Source organism: Sus scrofa, chromosome 10 (assembly GCF_054392235.1).
Source record: "Sus scrofa isolate SSC_HxYL_T2T_F1_AM1 chromosome 10, Sscrofa_HxYL_maternal_Yorkshire_Landrace_v2.0, whole genome shotgun sequence".
NCBI lineage: Eukaryota > Metazoa > Chordata > Mammalia > Artiodactyla > Suidae > Sus > Sus scrofa.
In genome coordinates, this window is record NC_139392.1 from 32,983,807 (window position 1) to 33,009,515 (window position 25,709).

Consider the following 25,709-nt stretch of genomic DNA (forward strand, 5'->3'; position numbering starts at 1 on the left):
ATTGCACTATTTATTACAGAATTCCATGAAGTATAAAGAGGTGATCTGCCAGTGACTGCCACATCAGGCATCGTGTTCAGGGTGGAGATTCAAAGATGAGCAAGATATGACCTCCCCTCCCCGGACATGCTTTACTGCAGACCAGTTGGCTGGTCTGACCTGATCATTCATCTGTATGTATCTCCTGTGCTCATGAACCTGTGCCAGGAATTCTGGGAGGCCCTGCAGACCCCCAAAGAGAGATGGCAACGGTGACATTCTAGACCGATTCCTAGCAGAACCCACGGGTAAGCAGAGGTGCTGTGTATGGCCCACAACACCTGTGCTGCCATAATCAGAGCTCAGTGCAGAGGCAGTGAGGGACACGCCAATGTTTTCACGAGCCCGTCCTTCTCATGGTGCTGCTGGAGTAGCTGGAAAGCAGGCTCAGGGCTCTAAGAAAGGAAACAACTTTTACACTGAAAACTACAAAACATTGCTGAAAGAATTGAATAAGTCACAAAGAATTCAAATGACATTCCATGTTCACAGAGGGGAAGGAGGAGTGCCCATTGTGGCTCATCAGGAATGAACCCAACTAATATCCATGATGAAGCAGGTTCAATCCCTGGCTTCACTCAGTGGGTTAAGGGTCCAGTGTTGATTTGAGCTGTGGTGTAGGTCACAGACGTGTGTTGTAGGTGTGGATGTGGCTCTGGTGTAGTTTGGCATAAATAGCTCAGATTTGACCCCTCACCTGGGAACTTCATTATGTCATGAGCAAGGCCTGAAAAATACAGAAAACTAAAAAAAATAGATTGGAAGACGGAATATCATTGACATTTCATACTACATGAAAAAACAGCAGGTACACTACAACACATATCAAAATCTCAATATCATTTCTTTTGGTCTTTTTAGGGCCTCGCTTGAGGCATTTGGAGGTTCCTAGGCTAGGAGCTGAATCAGAGCTACAGCTGCTTGCCTATGCTACAGCAACAGCAACTTGGGATCTGAGCCATGTCTGCAACCTACACCGTGGCTCAGGGAAAAGTCAGATCCTTAACCCACTGAGCAAGGTCAAGGGTCGAACCCGTGTCCTCATAGGTACTGGTCAGGTTCATGAGCTCTGAGCCTCAACAGGAACTCGCTGGAGGACATCACTTCAAGTGAAGCCAGTCAGACACAGAAGGACAAAGACTCTCTGATGTCATGCACATGAGGTGTCTGAAAGACCACTCCTGAGCAGAGGCTGGAAGGGTGGCTGCCCCGAGTGGGCAGGAGGTGCGGGGGGAGCACAGCGTTCACAACACTCCCTCGGGACACTTACAACCTCAAGAGGCTCGACTTCACGGCACATATTTGAAACAACAGCATGAAAGTCTGCACCAAGCAGAGGGGGAAGAAAAGAGGAAACGAAAGACCAACAGAGGAAGGAAAGCCTTTTCCCCAAACCTTGCTCCCAGCGGGTGCAGGGAGAATGAGGGAATGGACAGTTAGCCTGCGGTCATCATGAGACTGTTCAACGAGAAACTGGACAGCTATGTGGTGCTAAGGCACAAGTGACTCCCCACAAAACACACCCACTCACACTGGTTCACAATCACACCAACAGGCCCTCACACGCACACCCCCCAATGTTCCCGGACACCTACCCCCACCATACAAAGAGCCTCCTTTCCTCCAGGGACCCGAGGACTTGGGATGGCCCTTTTGTGGGAAGTCAGTCTCTTTCACCCCATCCTTCACCCCCTTTCCCAGGAGGAACCCAGAATCAGGGTGTCTCTGCAACCAAAGGGGCAGGAAAGCACCCCCCGCCCTTCCTCAACACCTGGACTTCTCCTCAGCAGAGCCGGGTTCCAGAATACTTACGGCTTTCATCATCCATCCCATCCACCTGTGATGAGAGAAAAGAAAACACTGTGAGTGTCACAGCATCCTCTGCACTGTGGCCACAGGTCTTCCTGTGGTTGCGGACCGCAGGCACACAGACAGAAGGCAGAGTTGAGTCTGTTTCCCCAAAAGAAGACAGCAAAGACACCTTTGGAAAAGGCACCAGCTTTTCAAGGAAGATCTCTCAAGGTCATGTTCATTTAAAAAAATTTTGGTCTTCTTCAAAGAAAAATGCTCCCTACCATACACTGCAGAACTGATAGGGTCACTTTTGCCAATGCCCCTTGCAAGGAGTTATTGGTTGGTACCAAACTTTGACTCAACATCCCTTCAAAGAGGAATCTGCATATATCCTCTATAATGGACTTCCTCCGATTTCCATTTCTGAAGTAGGCACATCCAAGAAGAAAGGAGGCACCTTTTTAAATCTCAGATCATGAAAAGTGAGCTTACCTTGGGGGCAGTCTGGGCTTCTTGCTCGGCCCTGTCGCTGGCTGGGGACTCCTCCTCGTTATTTCCACTTGTTGTGGCCTCCTCCTCCACCTTGTTATTGGGCGAGCCTTCCTCCTCCTCATTTTCCCTGGCTGGGGCCTCCTCTTCGGTCTTCTCACTCCCACTGGCCTCCACAACATTGTCGTGTGTTTCTAGGGGGACACACAGTCACTGTCAGCAAGGCGGTGGTGCTGATCAGGAGGTACTCTGGGTGCCACACCTGACTGGACATGGGCTGGGAGTCAAGGGGTGGGGGTGGGATGAAGCATGGATGGAGCTTCTCTTGGCCCATCCTCCCGGGTAAACGTTTTGAAGGACGGCAGAGAGCACCTTGAAAGACCTGAGAAAGGGAGCCTCTGCCTCTCTTGCTAAAGGGAACCTCTCCGTGGCATATTCTCCATCTGAGAAATGGCCAACACGAGCATGCAGGCTCTGCTGCCATGACAGAGTCTCGTGAATCCTCCTGCCCATTTTCCTCTCCAGCCACATTCCTCCATCTTCTGAAAGGGCAGGAGATCATTTCAGCTTCCCTACTCTTCCCACAGGGTGCTCCTGTGTTCACACGCCATCCTCTGGGATGTTTCACCTCTTTTCTTTTCTTAGATACATAATGCTTCTCTTTGGAATACTTTGGCAATAGGAAATTCAGGGGTCGGGCATGCCTTCACAAGCCATGTACTTTGCACCACTGTCCATAACAACCTTTCTCATCATAACTTATAGGACCTCTGCACCCATTCAGGAATGACTCCCCCTTCAGCCCTGCTGCCAAGTCTTAGCCCTCTCTACTTTCCACCTTTGACAATCTGCCTAATCTACTTACCGCCTATATGTTGAATTGTTCAATATTTCTTTTCCTGTGTCTGTCTGACTTCACTATTGTTAAAAGTGTGTTTCATTTTGGATCATCCATGTAGCAACATATTTAACATAATTACAATTTTTTCTCCGGTAGAATTTTATTCCTATGTGGATTCATACTGCCTTTGGTTTATCCACGGATCTCTTGTTAACATTTGGGATTGGTTTCATTGAATGACTACCTGCATAAGCTTGAGTCTTGGGGCTGGTTGGATCAAAAGAGGGGGTTTGAATAGCTCCACAGCAAGAGAGTATGGAAGAACATCACGGGAAGGAAGCTTTCCAGGTCATGTAGCGTCTCTCTCATCATCTCCTCTCATCCCCAAGTTGGCCCGGTTGCAGGCGAAGGGGGTGCAACCCAGAGAGTGTAAGCCTGATTTGACAGTAGAGGGCATTGAACTTTAGACTAACTTGCCAAGAATCACGGCAATGTTGAAGGATGGATGTGGGCCAAGAATGTAGTTGGTTCCTTGAGGACAGAAATCCCTGAACCCTGAAGGCCGGACACCTGCTCAGGGCCAAGACCATGCCCTGGACCCTTGAATCAAGAGATCTTCTCACTCTCCCACAAGTCCTCCCATCCCAAGGTTTTAGTGGGCAAGCTCTGATGCCTTCCCTGCAGGAGATGCTGAACCAAGACATCAGTCCAAACCCTTATCCAGCCCTTTGTCTCCATGCTTTAATCCCTGATCTGAATCCAACATTTTCCTCCAAACAAAGCCCCTCTGAAGGACCGAGGCTTTGCCCTGGCTCCGTGGATACTCCAACCCAGGCATTCTCCCCCAAATCTTCATGTCATCCACTGCATCACATTACACTTTCATGACAACCAGCTGACAACCTCCAGCAACTAGGGGTCTGTTTCACTCCCAAGATGGCTCAGAGCCTAGAACAGTCTCGACTGAATGCCAAGAATGAGCTTCCCTTCAGCTAATCATGCCTGGATAAGAGGTTCCTGGGAATTCACTCGGGAGGAGACCATCTGGGCCAGTGCTCTGACTGTTTAGTAAATTAAAATCTCTGACTGTCAATGTCTCACACAATTTTCTTTAAAAAATTGTTGTGATGAAAATACTGTTGACTGACAATGTTGTACCCCTTGCTGCTGTACAGCAATAGGAGTCTGAGCTCCTCCTCTGCAGCCTGGACCAAGGTCTGGCTGAGAATGAGCAGGAGCTCAAGTCATTCTTCACCCAAACCCAATCTGTACCCTGGAAACTCCTCATCCTTCTTCAGACCCTGCAGTGGCAGGGATAGTCTTCTATCCTCTAAAAGGGACCCTTTAGAGACTCTCAGCTTGAAGACCTGACCCTAAGTCTCCCTCTGTGGATCACCAGTCGGACCCTCCTTCCCTCAGTTACCAAATGGTCACCCCACGAACCTACCAGCACTGTGTGTTCTCAGCACACTACCAGCGAATAGCCAACTACCCAGGGAGCTTATCATCATCAACCCATGGAAATCCTACTTGAAAATCCAAGTTTCACTCCTTACAATCAATTTCTACATTTAAAATGCAATTATTGGGAGTTCCCGTTGTTGAGCAGTGGTTAACGAATCCAAATAGGAACCATGAGGTTGCAGGTTCGGTCCCTGCCCTTGCTCAGTGGGTTAAAGATCCGGCATTGCTCTGAGCTGTGGTGTAGGTTGCAGATATGGATTGGATCCCGAGTTGCTGTGGCTCTGGTGTAGGCTGGCGGCTACAGCTCCGATTCGACCCCTAGCCTGGGAACCTCCATATGCCGTGGCAGCAGCCCAAGAAATAGCAAAAGGGACAAAAAAAATTGCAATTATGTGGCTTCAGACGTTGATATGTGCATTCAGAAGAGTGGAGCTATAAATGCCCATTTCCATCATGTGTATTGAAGAATGGAATCAGGGTCCCTCTGCACTGAATAAAGGCAGAGTAGGGTATTACCAGGGTTAGTGTGATGGGAGAAGGTTTGTACATGGGAAATAGGAAGGAGTATTGTATAAATTAAGAAAAAAATTGAGGCGCCCAACCAGGAAGAAATAATTAAAAATCTTAAGAGTAATACAAAATGGCTGTATAAGAGATTTACATCTCTGTACACAAATTGAAGTGGTGGAAATGAAAAAAAAAATCAGAGAACATTTTCCATCAGGGTAAACTATGCCATCTGATGGAACAGCCTTTAGATCAGTATCAACATACCTCCCCAACAACAGCTCAGGTTGCCCATCGTCCAACTCTTGAGGGGTGAAGGGGAGAGCCTCCCAGTTGTGGCCCAACACACACCTCTCCACTCACAGAGTGGCAGTTGGACCGCAGGACCCCGTGGGTATCATCCTATTGCTGTGGCAACCAGTCAAGGCCTGGAACTTTCAGAGGGAAGGCAACTCTGCCCCCTCTGGGCCCACCTGCTCTGTCTAGACTAATGTGTCTTTCTACGGACAGGGATGGCAGTGCAGGGTCAACATGTTGTCTCAAAAAATGCATCCCAGAACCACACAGTGTTACTCTCTGCTTGAGAACACAAGACAGGTGAGAGAAAAAGACCCACATTCCAAATAGACCAGATACAGACAATAATTAAAGAGTGAGGAAGAACCAAACAGGAGAAGGCCTTTCCATGGGAAGGGGGCTTTATGGCTCAGGGAGAATGTCTCCTGTCACGTTCCCTGATCTGCACATCATGCCACTTTAGAGGAAGAGGGTTCAAAACAGGGGCTCGAACCCCTATCTTCCAGTGGACAGCACTGAAACTTAGAGCATCTTCTCAAGAGTCGCGCCAATCATGTGTGAGCAGATCTGGGACAAGAGTGCAGTTGGTTCCCTCAGGTCACACATCCCCCTGAACCACTGAAGCCTGCTTGGCGCTGAGATCATGCCCTGGACTCTTGCTTGAATCCAGAACTCCACTTTCTCTCTCTCTGTTGAATCCTGCTGCCCCCAAGATGTCCTGGGGTGATCCTGGAGAACATATCAGAGCCAGGAGAGCAGTCCAATTCTTTACCCAACATTTTGCCTCTATCTTCTGACCCACAACCCAAAATACAAACATTCATCCAAAAAGAGCTCCTCTGGAGGACTAGACAAACCCCAACTCGGCCCATCCTCCCCCAATCTTCCCTTGGCAGCCCTTCACAGTGACCAGCTGACCACCTCATGTGAACAGCGGTCTGCTTGGATCCCCAATTTGACTCAGGGATCAAAACACCTTCAAGTTCACATGACGGCTCTAGCAAGAATCAGCTTTCCTGCGGCAGACCACACCTGGATGATCAAGTCCTGTGGACTCACTGGGGAGGTGGCCATCCGGATGAGTGCCTGCTGGGGGGCGGGGTTAGGAAAGGAAATCTGTGACTCTCCAGGTCTCACTGACGTTGCATCAGAGCACCAGTCTGAGCAACCTTGACGAAGGTCTGGCTGACAATGGGCCAGAGTGCAAGTCTTCTGTCACCCAAACCCACTCTATACTCTGGACACTCCTCATCCTTCTCTAGACCTGAGAGTGGCAGGGACAGTGCTCCTCCTAGAGAGACCCCCTCCAGACCTCAGCTTGAAGACCCCACCCTGGGTCTCTCTGAGGATCACCAGAGAGACCTTCCTTCCTTTCCTTACCCAATGTTCACCCCACTAACCTGCTGGCACTGGCCCTTGTCACCACACTACCAGCTAACACCCAAAGAGCCAGTGGGCTAGTCCTCATCAACCCGGGGAAATCCAACCTGAAAAATCCCCGTTTCTTGCTCCATCGAAATTCCTCTGCCTTTGGACTGCTAGCATGTGCATTAAGACATCGACATGTACACTGAGAAGAGTGGCGCTGTAACGTCCCTCTTTTGAATGTCTACTGCAGGGCTGACAGCGAGGGCCTCGTGCTTCGAAAAAGGCAGAGGGGCATGTTTGCCGTCTCTGTGCTCTGGGAGAACGTGTTTCAAACTGCCACGAGACACGAGTCTTTTCTCACATTTAGGAAAATACTTGAGGCAGTTGGCTCACTCGGAGCATTAAGATATACCTTAGTCATACAGCAAGCCTGTATAACAGACCTATGGCTTGAGAGACTGATGAGACTGGTGGCAATGGAGATAAAGATGGAGATAATATGTTTAGTCAAAATGAACCACCCATCTGAGGAAACAGCCTTTAGAACAGTAGCAACATACCTCCGCAACAACAGCTAAGGTTGCCCATCATCTGACACTTGAGCAGTGAAGGGGAGAGCCTCCCAGCTGTGGCCAACACACACGTCTCTTCTCACAGACTGGCAGTTGAACCACAAGGCTCCGTGGGCAGCATTCCATTGCCGTGGAAACTGGTCAGAGGCCTGGAACTTTCAGAGGGAAGGCAACTCTGCCCCCTCTGGGTCCACCTGCTCTATATAGCCTAGTGGCCGTTTCCCTGGACAGGGTCAACATTTTATTTCAAAAACTGCATCCTACAATCAAACAGTATTACTCTCTGTTTTGAAAAGACATTACTGGAGAGAAAAAGACCTCCCCAAATATAATGGGTCTTCAACGTTTAGGGGAATTGCAAAATCCTACCATGGTGAGATTTAAAAGGGCTCCCATTTTTTGATGGAAATACCATTTCCACTCATTTCTGGTAGTTGAGGCACCAGACATTTTTACACTCCATAGGTAACATTTGTCCAGAAGAAAAGGAGTAGTTATAGAAATTAAATTGTAAAATGCCACACACTAAGCATATGTTCATCAAGTTGCAAAAGTCTTCACTCAATGACCGTGTGTAGAATTTTTCTCTGGATGCAACAATCTGTACACTTCATTATCTTTCCACTGGTTCTTCATTAACAGTGTCCCTGTCATTGTATACGTACAAAACTTACTATGCCTTGAACAGTTAGGAAACAAGGACTCACCCTACTTTCAACAGTGGGTTGCCTTAAAACACATATCTCATAATTTTCTAAGCAACAAACTTTAGCTAACTCAAAGTTCTAGGATGAAATGTATTCTTCTCAAAATTCAACCCCTCATCACACCAGTGCCTGGGACAGTGTCATGAAATCTGGCTCGAGAACAAACTGAGCACCAGCCCACATGGAACATGAGACAATTCCTGGAGAAAACTGAGAGCACTGCAATATTTCAAGCCAAGCAGGGAGGGTGTAAGGTATGGGAGGCTGTGAGAGACAACTCTGCCATGGCTGATTCTCCCCAAGTATCTAAAATTGAGAGACCAAATGCATCGCTCTTCTGATAGGACAACAAGGGAGATGGGAGTCCTCTTTTCCTCCCTGTATCTATGAGTCTGTTACTCTTTGGTGTGTTTGATCATTGGTTTTGGGTATTAGACTGCACAAATCAGGGACATCACATAGTATCCTGATTTGTCTGACTGTGGCCTTCAGCATAATACTTTCTAGGCTCACCCAAGGTGCAGCAAATGGCAAGAGGCCACTCTCTTTTCTGGCCGAATACCACTGCACTGCATATGGACACCACATCTTCTTGACTCATCCCTCAGTGGACACAGGCTGCTGCCATGACCTTGCTGGTCTACACATTATCACTCGCTGTTGTGAAAAGAAGTTATGTGAGAGAAAAAGTCTAAGGGACACTTCAGTGGACAGAGCTGCTCCTATCTTTTCAAATTAGGATGTTCGTTTTCATCAGAAGCCCTAGCAATGGATTTGCTGAATCTTATGAGAGTTTTGGTTCCGTTTTTTTTGGATGAAATTCCACAATTAAGATACACTACTGAGGTTCTCATCAAACAATACATCCTACCTCATTTTACCTCATGTGGTAGTTCATGGCGGTATTCCTTTTCTTTTCTTTACTACTGGATTCTATACAGGTAGAAAAAGTCTCAGGGAACATGTTTTTAAACATGACCCTTAGGCATACTTTGCTGTAAGTAGGAATGAATTCTTCAAAGGGACACATATTTAACTTAAATTTATTTAAAAAGCAAACTTCAGGAGTTCCCGTCATGGCTCAGTGGTTAACAAATCCGACTAGGAACCATGAGGTTGTGGGTATGGTCCCTGGCCTTGCTCAGTGGGTTAATGATCTGGCGTTGTCATGAGCTGTGGTGTAGGTTGCAGATGTGCCTCGGATCCCGTGCTGCTGTGGCTCTGGCGTAGGCCAGGGGCTACAGCTCTGATGAGACCCCTAGCCTGTGAACCTCCATATGCTGTGGGAGTGGCCCAAAGAAATAGCATAAAGACAAAAAAAGAAATCCTACTTTTCACCTTCATATTCAGTCCCACAGAGGAAAACATGAACACACAGCCCCCTGACTCTCTGAGAAAAGGAAGCTGACCTGCTCAGCACTGGAGCTCATTCGCAGGTGCATCTCCATGGCTAGGAGGGAAATGGGCTCTGAGAAACAGCCTCCCCTTCCTGCTGACTGAGAGGAACCCCATTCCCACACTTCTGCTTGGCAAGGGCTGGTGTGTGTATAAGTATGGCAGTTGTGGACATGCTGCTCAGCTGTGGCTGTAGCAACACTGTCTGAAGCAAGGGAAAGGGAAGAAAGCAACCCAGAGAGGCTGCAAAGCCTTCCTGAGGACCAGGGCCCTAGATCGCCCCCCTTAGTCCACATGGGAGAAAAGCCAGCTCTGGAACAATGGAGGAACTATGTTCGAAATTAAACATCAGGACACAAGGGCTTTCAAGCAGAGAGAACATGAAAAAATCAGGGCTTCGCACCCACCGCAGCTAGGCACCTTGTGTCCCAGACCGGTGCTTCCCCACTTCCCAGCAAAGAGAATCACAGCTGGGCCCCCACCACAACAGGAGGGTTCACACAGACCACAGAGGAGACACTCCTTGAGTGCCTGGCTCTTGTGGCCAAGTGGGATGGCGCCTCTGGGCCCTACAGGACAGCTCCCAAGTATATCCTCTCCTTCAAGACTGGGAGAGATGGCAAATGGACCTAATGCATGGAAACACACACAGAAAATTAGGCAAAATGAAACACAGGGATATCTTTCTAAAAAAAAAAACAAAACAAACACAAGGCAAAATCACAGAATAAGAACAAAATGAAGTGGAAATAAGCCATCGACCTGAGAAAGAGTCAGAAGTCATGGACATAAAGATGCTTACTGAACTCAGAAGAAGGAATGAACACAAAGAGATCTTCAATGAAGAGACAGGAAGCAGAGGAAAGAACCAAAGAGAAGTTATTAATGAACTGAAAAACACACTCGAGGGCTTTGACAGCAGACTGGATGAAGGAGAATTAATCAGAGACCTGCCTGACAAAACAATGGAACTCAATCAGATAGAGAGGCAAAATGAAAAAAGAATTTTTAAAAAATTAGGCTACTTTAAAGGACCTATGGGATACCATCAAGCAGAATAACATTTGCATTACAGGGGTGGTTCCAGAAGAAGAGAAAGAGAACAGAACAGAAAAATTAATGGAAGAAATAATGCCTAAAATCTTCCATCATCTGGGAAGGGAAACAGAACTTGCTTGGCTGTGGTGTAGGCCTGCAGCTCTAGCTCTGATTAGACCCCTAACCTGGGAACCTCTGTATGATGTGGGTGCATTCCTAAAACTAAAACCGAAAAACAAAAAGGGTAAAAACCATATGATTATTTCCATAGATGCAAAGAAACCCATGAGATAAACTTCTACATCCACTTATGTTAAAGTCTCAACAAAGCAAGTATAAAGGGAATGGACCTCAACTTAATAAAGGCCATCAACTGCAAACCTACAGCTAACATTCCACTCAACTGTGACAAGCTGAACGCTTTTTCTCCTCTAAGATGATGAACAAGAGAAGGATGCCCACTCTTGCCCCTTTTATTCCACATAGGATTTGAAGTCCTACTAACAATTAGACAAGAAAAAGAAATAAAAGGAATCTGAATCATAAATGAAAAAAGTAAAAGTGTCCTTTTTGCCGATTACATGATACTATAATAGAAAATCCTACATACTCTAGCAAAAAACTGTTTGAATGAATACATTCAGTTATGTTTCAGTTTACATAATCAACGTACATATCAGTGGCATTTCTATACAATAATAACAAAACATCAAAAAGAGAAACAGGCGTTTCTGTCATGGTTCAATGGTTAAAAAACACAACAGTACCCATGAGGACACAGGTTCAATCCCTGGCCTTGCTCAGTGGGTGAAGGATCCTGTGTTGCCTTGAGCTGTGGTGTAGTTGCAGATGCAGCTCAGACCCCATGTGGCTGTGGTGTAGGCTGGTAGCTACAGCTCTGATTCAACCCCTAACCTGGAAACTTGTACATGCTGCAAGTGCAGCCCTAAAAACAAACAAAACAAAACAAAACCCCAAGAAGAGAAACAGACACGGAGTTCCTGTTGTGGCTCAGTGGTTAACGCATCTGACTAGGGACCATGCTGTTGTGGGTTCGATCCCTAGCCTCGCTCAGTGGGTTGAGGATCCTGAATTGCTGTGGCTCTGGTGTAGGCCCACAGCTACAGCTCTGATTAGACCCCTAGCCTGGGAACCTCCACAGAACAGATAAAAAGACAAAAAAAAAAAAAAAAAAGAAAGAAAGAAATAGACAAGATGGCAGAGTAGGAGGACTCAAGCTCCCCTCCTCTCATGAAAACACCAAAATTACAACTATGTGCTGAATGACCATCAACAAAATAGACTGGAAACTACCAAGAACAAGATATCCTACACCCAAAGGCAATAAGGAGCCACACTGAGACAGCAGGAGGTGCTCATTCATGGTAGAAGTAATCCCATACCCCCTGCATGGGCAGCCCACAAACTGGAAAAGAACTCTATTTCAGAGGCTTTCCCACAGGAGACTTCTGAACCCCACAGCAGGTGCCTAAGCCAGGGAGTCTGGCACGGGAAGGAGGAGCCCCTGGGACACATGACATTGAAGGCCAGTGAGGCTTGTGTGCAAGAGCTCCACAGGACTGGGGGAGACAGAAACTCCACTCCTGGAGGGTGCACACAGGCTTTCATGTGCACTGGGTCCCAGGGCTAAGCAGGCACTCAAGAAGAATCTGGGTCAGAATGACCTGGCCAATCATGGAGGGTCTCCTGGGAAAGGAGGGGGTGACTGGGAAACACTGTAGGGCAGGACAGTCTAGGCAGAGGTCCCAGGAATAGTTGTTGGCATGAGCTCCCCTGGAGGTGGCCCTTTTGGAACAATCTGGTCCCACAAGTTAGGGCTGAGAAGCCCCAGGCCAAACAACAAACAGGCTGGGAACACAGACCCACTGATCAACAAACAGGTACCTAAAGTGCTCCACATCACACCCACAGACAAAGGTCCACCCCCTAGAGGGACAAGGCTCAGCTCCACCTACCAGTGGGCAGGCACCTGTCCCTCCCATCAGGAAGCTGGCCATAAACGCCTCTATTTTACCTACAAGAAGGCAGACACTAGAAGCAAGACAGGCTACACACCTCTAACCTACAAAAAGGAGATCATGCAAAAAGCATACAAAATGAGAAGGCAGAGAAATATGAACCAGATGAAGGAACAAGACAACCCCCACACCCACCTCCATGCAAAATGACTTTAGAATAATGATTGTGAAGAGGATCCAAGAGCTCAGACAAAAACTGGAGGCAAAGATCAACACATTACAAGAAAGACTAAACAAAGACATAGAAGATTTAAAACAGAAACAAACCAAAAAATCGTATTTATGATTGCATCAAAAATAAAGTACCTAGGAGTTCCCGTCAAGGCCCAGTGGTTAAGGAATCTGACTAGGAACCATGAGGTTGCAGGTTTGGTCCCTGCCCTTGCTCAGTGGGTTAACGATCTGGCGTTGCCATGAGCTGTGGTGTAGATTGCAGCCGCGGCTCAAATCCCGCATTGCTGTGGCTCTGGCATAGGCCGGTGGCTACAGTTCCGATTCGACCCCTAGCCTGGGAACCTCCATATGCCGTGGGAGCCGCCCAAAGAGATAGCAAAAAAAAAATAATAATAATAATAATAAAATAAAATAAATAAATAAATAGATAAAAATAAATAAAATGAAAGTAAAAGAAAAAACTAAAGTACCTAGAGATAAATTTAACCAGGCAAGGTAAAGACTTGTACACTCTAAACTATATGCTGTTGAGGAAAGAAATTAAAGGCACAAATTAATGGAAAGATATTTCATGTTTATGAGTGAATTCACATCATTCAAATGTCCAGATTACCAAAAGCAACAGAGACTCAATGCACTCTCCACCAAAATCCCAACTGCACATTGCACAGACCTAGGAGAAACCCTTCTAAAATTTGTATGGAACCACAATAGATCCCCATCAGCTACAACCATCTTGAGAAAGAGCAGCAAAGCTGGAAGGATTACATTTCCTGATTTCAAACTACACTACAAAGCTATAGATAGCAAAACAGATCAGGACTGGCACAAAAACAAAACAGACAGACCAGTGAAACAACACTGACAGCCCAGAAGGAAAACCAACACAGACACAGACAAGTCATTTCCAACAAAGGACCACAGAGCATACAATGGACAAGGGACAGTTTCTTCAATCAATGGTGCTGGAAGAACTGCACAGGCACATGCAAGGAATGGAACGAGACCCCTACCTTACAACACATCCCCAAATTAAAATGGACTAAAGACTCAAATGGAAGAAATGAAACCATACAATGTCTAGGAGAAAACATAGGTGGTAAGCACATGGACATCTGTCTGCTTACACTTGGCTCTGACCTCAAAGGCAAGTGATAGAAAGGGAAAATTAAACCAGCGGAATGGAGTTCCCATTGTGGCGCAGTGGTTAACGGATCTGACTAGGAACCATGAGGTCGTGGGTTTGATCCCTGGCCTTGCTCAGTGGGTTAAGGATCTGGCATTGCTGTGAGCTGTGGTGTAGGTCGCAGACACGGCTCAGATCTGGCATTGCTGTGGCTGTGGTGTGGGCCAGCGGCTAGAGCTCCGATTCAACCCCTAGCCTGGGAACTTCCATATGCCCCAAGAGCGGCCCAAGAACGTGGCAAAAATACAAAAAATCTGCTATTGTTACTACGGTGCCATGGGGCGCTGCTGGTTCCGTCCCTTACCTGGGAACTTCTGTGTGCCTTGGGTGTGGCACAAAACAAACAAAAAACAAACAAACAAAAAACTGGGGCAGAGGATCTGAATAGACATTTTCCAAAGAAAACAGAAAATGGCCAACAGGCTTATGACAAGAGGTTAAACCACACTAATGGAACTACAAACCAAAACCACAATAATGTTTCAACCTCATCCCTTAGAGAATGGTTATTATAAACACACACACACACAAGCAATAAATGTTGGAGAGCATGTGGAGAAAAAGGAACATTACTGGTGCAGCCACAGTGGAAAACAGCATGAGATTGCTCAAAAAATTAAAATCAGAACTACAGTGTGACCCAGCAATTCCACTTCTGGCAATTTATCGAAAACACTCGCTTGACGATCATACGCACCTCTATTTCATCACAACAGAGTTACAATCACCAGGACAAGAAAACAACCCAAGCATCTACAGAAGGATGAGCCAAGAAAGATGTGGTATATATCCATCTGCATTTCAGGGAAACATGGAATACTTTTGAGTAGGTCTCAAATATTGCATGAGGCATCCGTATACTTAAAATATATCTGTTGTTTATCTGAAATGCCAATGTAACTGGGCCTATCTTGTTCTTATCTGTTAAACCTGGGGACAGTCCAATGAACGTGAATGAGAATGGTCAGGGCAGAGATCATCACAGGGTGTCTGGGCTGCTGTGAGGAAAGACTTCAGAGAGCTGGGAAGACAACTGAGTCTTAAGCTGAGAACTCTGTGGGCTCTTCCACTCCTTGCAGAAATTCACAACACACCATCATTACTTGTGACTTACCTTTTGGATGGATCCATGTTTTGTCTGCAGAATAGATCCTAGGTTGCTTGAAGACAGGAACGAGGTGTGTGTTCCCCACTCCACCTAGGACCAACAGGCACACCAAAGGCATGTTAGTAAATCACCGCAGGAACTGAGTCAAAGGGTTTTATCTTCCCAAAGAGTAAAACCATTCTGTTTGGGAAATCACTGTTAACGGCTATTTTCTTTCTTTCAACAATGCAGCCAAGAATCCAGTCTGGAGTTTTTGCAGGCAAATTAGTAATACAGACATGCATTGTCTGTGGTGCAGTAAGTGTCCATGGTAGTGATGTCATGGGCACATTTCAGGTTTTTGAAAGTTGGATGTAGGAGATGGGATTAAGATGGCGGAAGAGGACTGGAGCTCAACTTCTCTCCTAAAAACAACAAAAGTCACGACTAAAGGCTGAGCAATCTTCACCCAAATGGACCAGAAACCTTCAAAAAGACATCCTACTCCGGAAGAGAAAGAGGAGGCCACATCAAGAGGTAGGAGGGATGATTTTGTGATACAAACAACCCCATACCTCCCAGGGGGGAAGCCCCCCAGACTGGAAACTAACTGGTTCACAGAGACCTACAGGAGTGAGAGTTCTGAGCCCCACATCAAATCCTCACATGCAGGGATCTGGCACTGGGAGAAAGAGCCCCAGAGCATCTGGCATTGAAGGCCAGTGGGGCATGTGTGCAGGAACTCCACGGGACTGGGGGAAAAGGAGACCCCACTCTTAAAAGGCGCACACAGACTTTCACGTGCACCGAGTCCCAGGGCAAAGCAAAGTCTCCATAGGAATCTGGTCAAAACTGAATGCAGTTCTTGGAGAACATCCTGGGAAAACAGGGGTGAATGTGGCTTGTTGCGAGGGAGGGACATTGGGAACAAAGCTCTCAGGAATATTCAGCAGCATGCCTTTCTCTGGAGGGTGGCCATTTTGGCAAAATCTGGCCCCACCAGTCAGTGCTGAGAAGCCCCAGGGCAAACAGCAATCCAGGTAGGATCACAGCCCCATCCCTCAGTAAACAAGCTGCCTAAAGAACCCTCAGGCACACAGACAACTCTAATCCCATCCAGAGACAAAGCCCCACCCACTAGAGGGAGGAGAATCAGAATCAGCCCCACGAACCGGTTTCACTCTCCACAGCAGAGAGTGAAACAACACTGTACCTCCATTAAAATAGAAACAAACAGAAAGGACAGTGGCTAACAATCCACTGAATGGAAAGACAACCTACAGAAGAGGATATTTGTAAATCTTGTATTTGAAACAGGGGCTCATATTTGGAATATATGGGAAACAACTACAAATCAATTGAATCAAAAGGCAAATGCCTCAGTTGTAGATGAGTGGAAGCCTGGGAGAGACCCACCGTCCAAGAAGACCACAGAGAGCAGCACACAGAGGGCATGTTTCCCAAAGTCGCCTATCACAATGGAAAGGCAAAGCAAAGGCACCACGAGGTATCACCTCCCACCTGGTAGGACACGGAGTGTTTTCAAACCTGAACAGATGTTTGGGAAGATGTGACTGCCTGGGACTTCTGGACACTGTAGCAGGGAATGTCAACGGGGCCAGCCAGGACGGGAAACACCACGGCAGGACCCTGCAATCCCACTGCTGCATGGACATGTAAAGGAAGATCCATCAGTGTCGGGTAAAGAGACCTGCCATCCCAGGATCACGGCAGCGCCATACACAAGAGCCCAACAGAAACAGAGCCCCAGTGTCCACGGGCACACAGACTGAGAAAGACAACGGGGTGGATACAGACCATAGCAAGGTATTCCGTTGTCACAGAAGAAGGAAACCCTACCCATTGCAGCAATGCACAGAGAACTCCAGGACATTATTGACTGATTCACTTTTGGGCTTGAGGGCTGCCCCCGCAGCAGATGGAAATTCCCAGGCGAGGTGGCAAATCAGAGCTGTGGCCACCGGCCGACACCACAGCCACAGCCAAGCTGGATACCAGCCGCGTCTGGGACCTCTGCCGCAGCTCACCGCAATGCGGGATTCTTCACCCACTGAGCAAGGCCAAGGGTCGAACCCGTGTCCTCATAGGTACTGGTCAGGTTCATGAGCTCTGAGCCTCAACAGGAACTCGCTGGAGGACATCACTTCAAGTGAAGCCAGTCAGACACAGAAGGACAAAGACTCTCTGATGTCATGCACATGAGGTGTCTGAAAGACCACTCCTGAGCAGAGGCTGGAAGGGTGGCTGCCCCGAGTGGGCAGGAGGTGCGGGGGGAGCACAGCGTTCACAACACTCCTCGGGACACTTACAACCTCAAGAGGCTCGAGTTCATGGCACATGTTTGAAACAACAGCATGAAAGTCTGCACCAAGCAGAGGGGGAAGAAAAGAGGAAACGAAAGACCAACAGAGGAAGGAAAGCCTTTTCCCCAAACCTTGCTCCCAGCGGGTGCAGGGAGAATGAGGGAATGGACAGTTAGCCTGCGGTCATCATGAGACTGTTCAACGAGAAACTGGACAGCTATGTGGTGCTAAGGCACAAGTGACTCCCCACAAAACACACCCACTCACACTGGTTCACAATCACACCAACAGGCCCTCACACGCACACCCCCCAATGTTCCCGGACACCTACCCCCACCATACAAAGAGCCTCCTTTCCTCCAGGGACCCGAGGACTTGGGATGGCCCTTTTGTGGGAAGTCAGTCTCTTTCACCCCATCCTTCACCCCCTTTCCCAGGAGGAACCCAGAATCAGGGTGTCTCTGCAACCAAAGGGGCAGGAAAGCACCCCCCGCCCTTCCTCAACACCTGGACTTCTCCTCAGCAGAGCCGGGTTCCAGAATACTTACGGCTTTCATCGTCCATCCCGTCCACCTGTGATGAGAGAAAAGAAAACACTGTGAGTGTCACAGCATCCTCTGCACTGTGGCCACAGGTCTTCCTGTGGTTGCGGACCGCAGGCACACAGACAGAAGGCAGAGTTGAGTCTGTTTCCCCAAAAGAAGACAGCAAAGACACCTGTGGAAAAGGCACCAGCTTTTCATGGAAGACCTCCCAAGTCCACGTTCATTTAAAAAACATTCAGGCTTCTTTGGAGTTCCCGTCGTGGCGCAGTGGTTAACGAATCCGACCAGGAACCATGAGGTTGCGGGTTCGATCCCTGGCCTTGCTCAGTGGGTTAAGGATCCGGCATTGCCGTGAGCTGAGGTGTAGGTTGCAGACGTTGCTCGGATCCCGCGTTGCTGTGGCTCTGGCGCAGGCCGGTGGCTACAGCTCTGGTTTGACCCTGAGCCTGGGAACCTCCATATGCCACAGGAGTGGCCCTAGAAAAGGCAAAAAGACAACAAAACAAAACATTCAGGCTTCTTCAAAGACAAATGCTCCCTATGTACACTTGGGAACTGATGTGGTCCCTTTTGCCAATGCCCCTTGGAAGGAGTTATTGGTTGGTACCAAACTTTGACTCAACATTCCTCCACAGAGGAATGTGCATATATCCTCTATAATGGACTTGCTCAGATTTCCTTTTCTGAAGTAGGCACATCCAAGAAGAAAGGAGGCACCTTTTTAAATCTCCGATCAAGAAAGGTGAGCTTACCTTGGGGGCAAGCTGGTCTTCCTGCTCAACCAGGTCGCTGGCTGGGGACTCCTCGTCATTTTCAAGGGATGGGCCTGCCTCCTCCTCTGCCTCGTCAATGCAGGCAGCCTCCTCCTGCACCTTCTCAGTTCCCGGCCCCACCTCCTCCTCATTTGCCCCAGCCAGGGCCTCTTCCTCCGTCTTCTCACTCCCGCCGGCCTCCACAACATCATCGAGGGTTGCTAGGGGGACACACAGTCACTGTCAGCAAGGCGGTGGTGCTGCTCGGGAGGTACTCTGGGCACCTCACCTGACTGGACATGGGCTGAGAGTCAAGGGGTGGGGGTGGGATGAAGCACGGATGGAGCTTCTCTTGGCCCATCCTCCCGGGTAAACGTTTTGAAGGACGGCAGAGAGCACCTTGAAAGACCTGAGAAAGGGAGCCTCTGCCTCTCTTGCTAAAGGGAACCTCTCCGTGGCATATTCTCCATCTGAGAAATGGCCAACACGAGCATGCAGGCTCTGCTGCCATGACAGAGTCTCGTGAATCCTCCTGCCCATTTTCCTCTCCAGCCACATTCCTCCATCTTCTGAAAGGGCAGGAGATCATTTCAGCTTCCCTACTCTTCCCACAGGGTGCTCCTGTGTTCACACGCCATCCTCTGGGATGTTTCGCCTCTTTTCTTTTCTTAGATACATAATGCTTCTCTTTGGAATACTTTGGCAATAGGAAACTCACGGGGAGAGCAGGCCTTCCCAATGCTATGTACTTTGCACCACTGTCCATAACAACTTTTCTCATCATAACTCATAGGACCTCTGCACCCATTCAGGAATGACTCCCCCTTCAGCCCTGCTGCCAGGTCTTGGCCATTTCTACTTTCCATCTCTGACACTCTGCCGAGTCTGGTTACCGCCTATATGTTGAGTTGCACGATATTTCCTTCTCTGTGCTGCCTGATTTCTCTATTTTTTTTTTCTATTGATACTTGTTGCTTCTTAGGACCACACGCATGGCATATGGAGGTTCCCAGGCTAGGGGTCTAATAGGAGCCGTAGCTGCCATTTTATGTCAGAGCCACAGCAAGGCAGGATCCCAGCTGCATCTGCCACCTACACCACAGCTCACGGCATCACCAGATCCTTATCCCCCTGATTGTGGCCAGGGGTCAAACTCACAATCTCATGCTTCCTAATCGGTTTCACTGCTGGCACGCCATGATGGGAACTCCTCACTTTTGGTCAAACAGTACTTAGTTTTTTTTTTTGGATCATCCTCTTGGTATCCTATTTAAAATTTTACTTTTGTTTCCGGTAGAATACTGTTCTCTTCTGTTCACATATCGCATTTGATCTCTCTCCTGATCTCTTGTCATTTGTGATTGGTTTCATCTCTTTGCTGTTGGGAATAACGTCCTTCTACAAATGGGAGTGTACACGTTCTCTATGGTAACATACTGGGGCCTCCTAATATTTTGCATGTGTCCAACCTCAACTACTGGCACAGCCCAAAAACTGAATGTGAATGTAAATGGGGAACTTTTCATTAATTAAAATTATAGGAATCTTTTGCTGCTCAGTGTACCATGAGTTCCCCATTCAGTGCTGGACGTTGTCATTGGTGGAAATTGGAGCAATGGGTTAGAGGAGCTTTCTGTAATATCCACCATTTCTTGTTAATATAATCTTGTTCTAAATCATTTCTAGTATTGTTTTCAAATTGGGAAATGTGGTTCCATGCAGGGATCTATTACAACTGGAAATGTTAAATATCAGCAAATGTCATAAAATGAGTGAGGTCACCTTTGCTATTAACCAGGAACCAAATGTCGATTTTAAATGAATCATTATTTCCATAGTTGGGAAATTACCAACTGAGTTATTCAATTTATTTTTTGCTTTTTTTGTCATTTTGCCTTTTCTAGGCCTGCTTCCCTCAGCATATGGAGATTCCCAGGATACGGGTCTAATCAGAGTTGTAGTGGCCTACAGTGACCACTGCCACTGCAACTCAGGATCCGAGCCACATCTTCAACCTACACCATGGCTCACGGCAACCCTGGATCCTTAACCCACTGAGCAAGGCCAGAGATCAAACTCACAACCTCATGGTTCCTAGTCGGATTTATTAACCACTGCGCCACGATGGGAACTCCGAGTTAGTTCGTTTGAATTTGCATCATGGAATAAAAGAAAGATGTGGCGTAGCATTTGTAGAGTTTGTTCTGAAATTTGGAACACGGAATGAACTAGAATCATTGTTCAGGCCTGGATGTATTGAGTCAGGTTCCACAGTACCTTCATCTGGCTCATTGGCAGGGTGCACCCTGTTGTGTGGCCACCATGGGATTATTCCAGCCAAGGTGGTAAAGAACAAAATTGCCCTCAGACTCCTGAAGCAAGATCCTAGGTTTCCAAAGCAAGATTCTGGAAAATACATGACAACAGAGAGAACGAGTGACATCCTGATTGCAGAAGATAACAGGGAAATGACTAATAATTGACTCCCAGGCCAAGCCCTCAAAGCCCATAACACCCGGCCGCCCAGAAGAGCCTTCAGAATCCAAGTTCTACTTAGAAAGATCTTGCTCTTTGGGGTGCACTTCAAAACATTACCTCCCCACACAGGTTTCGTGTGAAAATGCCTCTGGGTAGCGGAGACAACCTAGATAATGACCATGCAGAATGGTCTGATGTCAATCCCATTGGTTGACTGATTGATTGTCACCACTCCCAGGGGATGCAGTGGTTCCCAACCCAGGCACTTGATTCTGCACCACGGAAGGGATCGAACACTCGATCTTTAGCCTCTAGGACACTAGGGAACTCCTCACATCCCCTGTAGAAGAAACACATGCCACAAAAGGAGATGTAGATCTGTCTGTGCCTCAGTTCCCTGTTCTGGGCATCCAACTCTGGGAACGCCCCTTCCCTCAGGACACACCGTGAGGACACAATAGGACAGGGAGGTCAGAAATCCCAAACATGCAGAGCCAGAGAGCTGCCTTCTCACCCACCACCTGACACTCACTCGACCAACTTGGTCTCCAGGGTCAAGGGCCTAGGAGAGCTTTGGGTGCCACCACTTCAGGTCCCTCAAGGCCAATAAAGGAAACCAAGTCAACAGCTCTTGTGCACTGGGCCCTCACGGTGCCAATCACAAAGCAAACTTGCACAACGGGCAGAGACCAAAGCAGGAAGGAGCAGCTTTGGGAGGGAAAATCGATTCTCCCTCTCAAAGAAAAGGAGAGAGGAATACAAACACAGCACAACAAAGACCAGGGACCCAAGTCTTCTTCGTGGTATCCATTTCACAGGGGAAAACACCACAGCAGAGTGCCACTCATTAGGCCACCCACCCACCCACCCGCCAAGTCCTATCCCCCACTTCCTCCCTCTCCCGGCAGCAGGCGGAACCCAGGTGCTCCCAGGAACCCTCTCCCACTGGATCCCAGCTGCGTGCTCTTCCCTACCTGCAGCCTCCTCATCCTGGCGGCTGCTCAGGCTCTCCACCACTGACTCTGTAGAAATACACCACGTGGGGAATTGAGTTAGAAAGAGTGACCCTCCCATTCCTCCTGCTTCCCTGAGGTGACTGCAGGTTACAGAGCATCACCCTGGGTTTTCCTCCAGGCTCCCAGACCTTCCCTCTGCTCCATGGACTGAGACCCTTCCACACAAGGTGAGCACAGATGCCAACATTCGAAGGACAGCAACGTGCTGAAGGAATGACCTTTCAACTTCTTCCTTCTATGGCCCTTTATAGCTCCTACCTCTAAACTGACACACCTGAAATTCCACCTCTACACACACTGAAAAGGGGATAGCTGAGTAAGCAATTGAACGGTGCTGTGTTTTATATGAATGGATTGCACTATTTATTACAGAATTCCATGAAGTATAAAGAGGTGATCTGCCAGTGACTGCCACATCAGGCATCGTGTTCAGGGTGGAGATTCAAAGATGAGCAAGATATGACCTCCCCTCCCCGGACATGCTTTACTGCAGACCAGTTGGCTGGTCTGACCTGATCATTCATCTGTATGTATCTCCTGTGCTCATGAACCTGTGCCAGGAATTCTGGGAGGCCCTGCAGACCCCCAAAGAGAGATGGCAACGGTGACATTCTAGACCGATTCCTAGCAGAACCCACGGGTAAGCAGAGGTGCTGTGTATGGCCCACAACACCTGTGCTGCCATAATCAGAGCTCAGTGCAGAGGCAGTGAGGGACACGCCAATGTTTTCACGAGCCCGTCCTTCTCATGGTGCTGCTGGAGTAGCTGGAAAGCAGGCTCAGGGCTCTAAGAAAGGAAACAACTTTTACACTGAAAACTACAAAACATTGCTGAAAGAATTGAATAAGTCACAAAGAATTCAAATGACATTCCATGTTCACAGAGGGGAAGGAGGAGTGCCCATTGTGGCTCATCAGGAATGAACCCAACTAATATCCATGATGAAGCAGGTTCAATCCCTGGCTTCACTCAGTGGGTTAAGGGTCCAGTGTTGATTTGAGCTGTGGTGTAGGTCACAGACGTGTGTTGTAGGTGTGGATGTGGCTCTGGTGTAGTTTGGCATAAATAGCTCAGATTTGACCCCTCACCTGGGAACTTCATTATGTCATGAGCAAGGCCTGAAAAATACAGAAAACTAAAAAAAATAGATTGGAAGACGGAATATCATTGACATTTCATACTACATGAAAAAACAGCAGGTACACTACAACACATATCAAAATCTCAATATCATTTCTTTTGGTCTTTTTAGGGCCTCGCTTGAGGCATTTGGAGGTTCCTAGGCTAGGAGCTGAATCAGAGCTACAGCTGCTTGCCTATGCTACAGCAACAGCAACTTGGGATCTGAGCCATGTCTGCAACCTACACCGTGGCTCAGGGAAAAGTCAGATCCTTAACCCACTGAGCAAGGTCAAGGGTCGAACCCGTGTCCTCATAGGTACTGGTCAGGTTCATGAGCTCTGAGCCTCAACAGGAACTCGCTGGAGGACATCACTTCAAGTGAAGCCAGTCAGACACAGAAGGACAAAGACTCTCTGATGTCATGCACATGAGGTGTCTGAAAGACCACTCCTGAGCAGAGGCTGGAAGGGTGGCTGCCCCGAGTGGGCAGGAGGTGCGGGGGGAGCACAGCGTTCACAACACTCCCTCGGGACACTTACAACCTCAAGAGGCTCGACTTCACGGCACATATTTGAAACAACAGCATGAAAGTCTGCACCAAGCAGAGGGGGAAGAAAAGAGGAAACGAAAGACCAACAGAGGAAGGAAAGCCTTTTCCCCAAACCTTGCTCCCAGCGGGTGCAGGGAGAATGAGGGAATGGACAGTTAGCCTGCGGTCATCATGAGACTGTTCAACGAGAAACTGGACAGCTATGTGGTGCTAAGGCACAAGTGACTCCCCACAAAACACACCCACTCACACTGGTTCACAATCACACCAACAGGCCCTCACACGCACACCCCCCAATGTTCCCGGACACCTACCCCCACCATACAAAGAGCCTCCTTTCCTCCAGGGACCCGAGGACTTGGGATGGCCCTTTTGTGGGAAGTCAGTCTCTTTCACCCCATCCTTCACCCCCTTTCCCAGGAGGAACCCAGAATCAGGGTGTCTCTGCAACCAAAGGGGCAGGAAAGCACCCCCCGCCCTTCCTCAACACCTGGACTTCTCCTCAGCAGAGCCGGGTTCCAGAATACTTACGGCTTTCATCATCCATCCCATCCACCTGTGATGAGAGAAAAGAAAACACTGTGAGTGTCACAGCATCCTCTGCACTGTGGCCACAGGTCTTCCTGTGGTTGCGGACCGCACGCACACAGACAGAAGGCAGAGTTGAGTCTGTTTCCCCAAAAGAAGACAGCAAAGACACCTTTGGAAAAGGCACCAGCTTTTCAAGGAAGATCTCTCAAGGTCATGTTCATTTAAAAAAATTTTGGTCTTCTTCAAAGAAAAATGCTCCCTACCATACACTGCAGAACTGATAGGGTCACTTTTGCCAATGCCCCTTGCAAGGAGTTATTGGTTGGTACCAAACTTTGACTCAACATCCCTTCAAAGAGGAATCTGCATATATCCTCTATAATGGACTTCCTCCGATTTCCATTTCTGAAGTAGGCACATCCAAGAAGAAAGGAGGCACCTTTTTAAATCTCAGATCATGAAAAGTGAGCTTACCTTGGGGGCAGTCTGGGCTTCTTGCTCGGCCCTGTCGCTGGCTGGGGACTCCTCCTCGTTATTTCCACTTGTTGTGGCCTCCTCCTCCACCTTGTTATTGGGCGAGCCTTCCTCCTCCTCATTTTCCCTGGCTGGGGCCTCCTCTTCGGTCTTCTCACTCCCACTGGCCTCCACAACATTGTCGTGTGTTTCTAGGGGGACACACAGTCACTGTCAGCAAGGCGGTGGTGCTGATCAGGAGGTACTCTGGGTGCCACACCTGACTGGACATGGGCTGGGAGTCAAGGGGTGGGGGTGGGATGAAGCATGGATGGAGCTTCTCTTGGCCCATCCTCCCGGGTAAACGTTTTGAAGGACGGCAGAGAGCACCTTGAAAGACCTGAGAAAGGGAGCCTCTGCCTCTCTTGCTAAAGGGAACCTCTCCGTGGCATATTCTCCATCTGAGAAATGGCCAACACGAGCATGCAGGCTCTGCTGCCATGACAGAGTCTCGTGAATCCTCCTGCCCATTTTCCTCTCCAGCCACATTCCTCCATCTTCTGAAAGGGCAGGAGATCATTTCAGCTTCCCTACTCTTCCCACAGGGTGCTCCTGTGTTCACACGCCATCCTCTGGGATGTTTCACCTCTTTTCTTTTCTTAGATACATAATGCTTCTCTTTGGAATACTTTGGCAATAGGAAATTCAGGGGTCGGGCATGCCTTCACAAGCCATGTACTTTGCACCACTGTCCATAACAACCTTTCTCATCATAACTTATAGGACCTCTGCACCCATTCAGCAATGACTCCCCCTTCAGCCCTGCTGCCAAGTCTTAGCCCTCTCTACTTTCCACCTTTGACAATCTGCCTAATCTACTTACCGCCTATCTGTTGAATTGTTCAATATTTCTTTTCCTGTGTCTGTCTGACTTCACTAT

General features: G+C 48.1%; 1 protein-coding gene across 4 annotated transcripts in view; it reads right to left on the reverse strand.

Annotated features, from left to right (window-relative positions):
- The window catches only part of LOC100521600 (uncharacterized), a 102,921-nt gene that overhangs the window by 19,958 nt on the left and 57,254 nt on the right, over positions 1-25,709 (reverse strand). For 2 of the 4 annotated variants that reach the window (XR_014818289.1, XM_084980861.1), the window contains 9 exons: positions 24,791-24,981; positions 24,317-24,341; positions 22,071-22,118; positions 20,896-21,024; positions 18,619-18,839; positions 17,870-17,894; positions 15,025-15,108; positions 2,326-2,516; positions 1,852-1,876 (listed from right to left, as the gene is read on the reverse strand). Coding sequence is in view for 3 of the 4 variants with exons in the window: in XM_084980861.1 (XP_084836987.1) it covers positions 1,852-1,876; positions 2,326-2,516; positions 15,025-15,108; positions 17,870-17,894; positions 18,619-18,839; positions 20,896-21,024; positions 22,071-22,118; positions 24,317-24,332 (739 nt within the window). In the remaining variant the exon portion in view is untranslated. Of the gene's footprint in view, positions 1-1,851; positions 1,877-2,325; positions 2,517-7,359; positions 7,460-15,024; positions 15,109-17,869; positions 17,895-18,618; positions 18,840-20,895; positions 21,025-22,070; positions 22,119-24,316; positions 24,342-24,790; positions 24,982-25,709 lie in introns of those variants that run through there. The other 2 variants (XM_084980863.1, XM_084980862.1) reach the window with 2 other exon arrangements.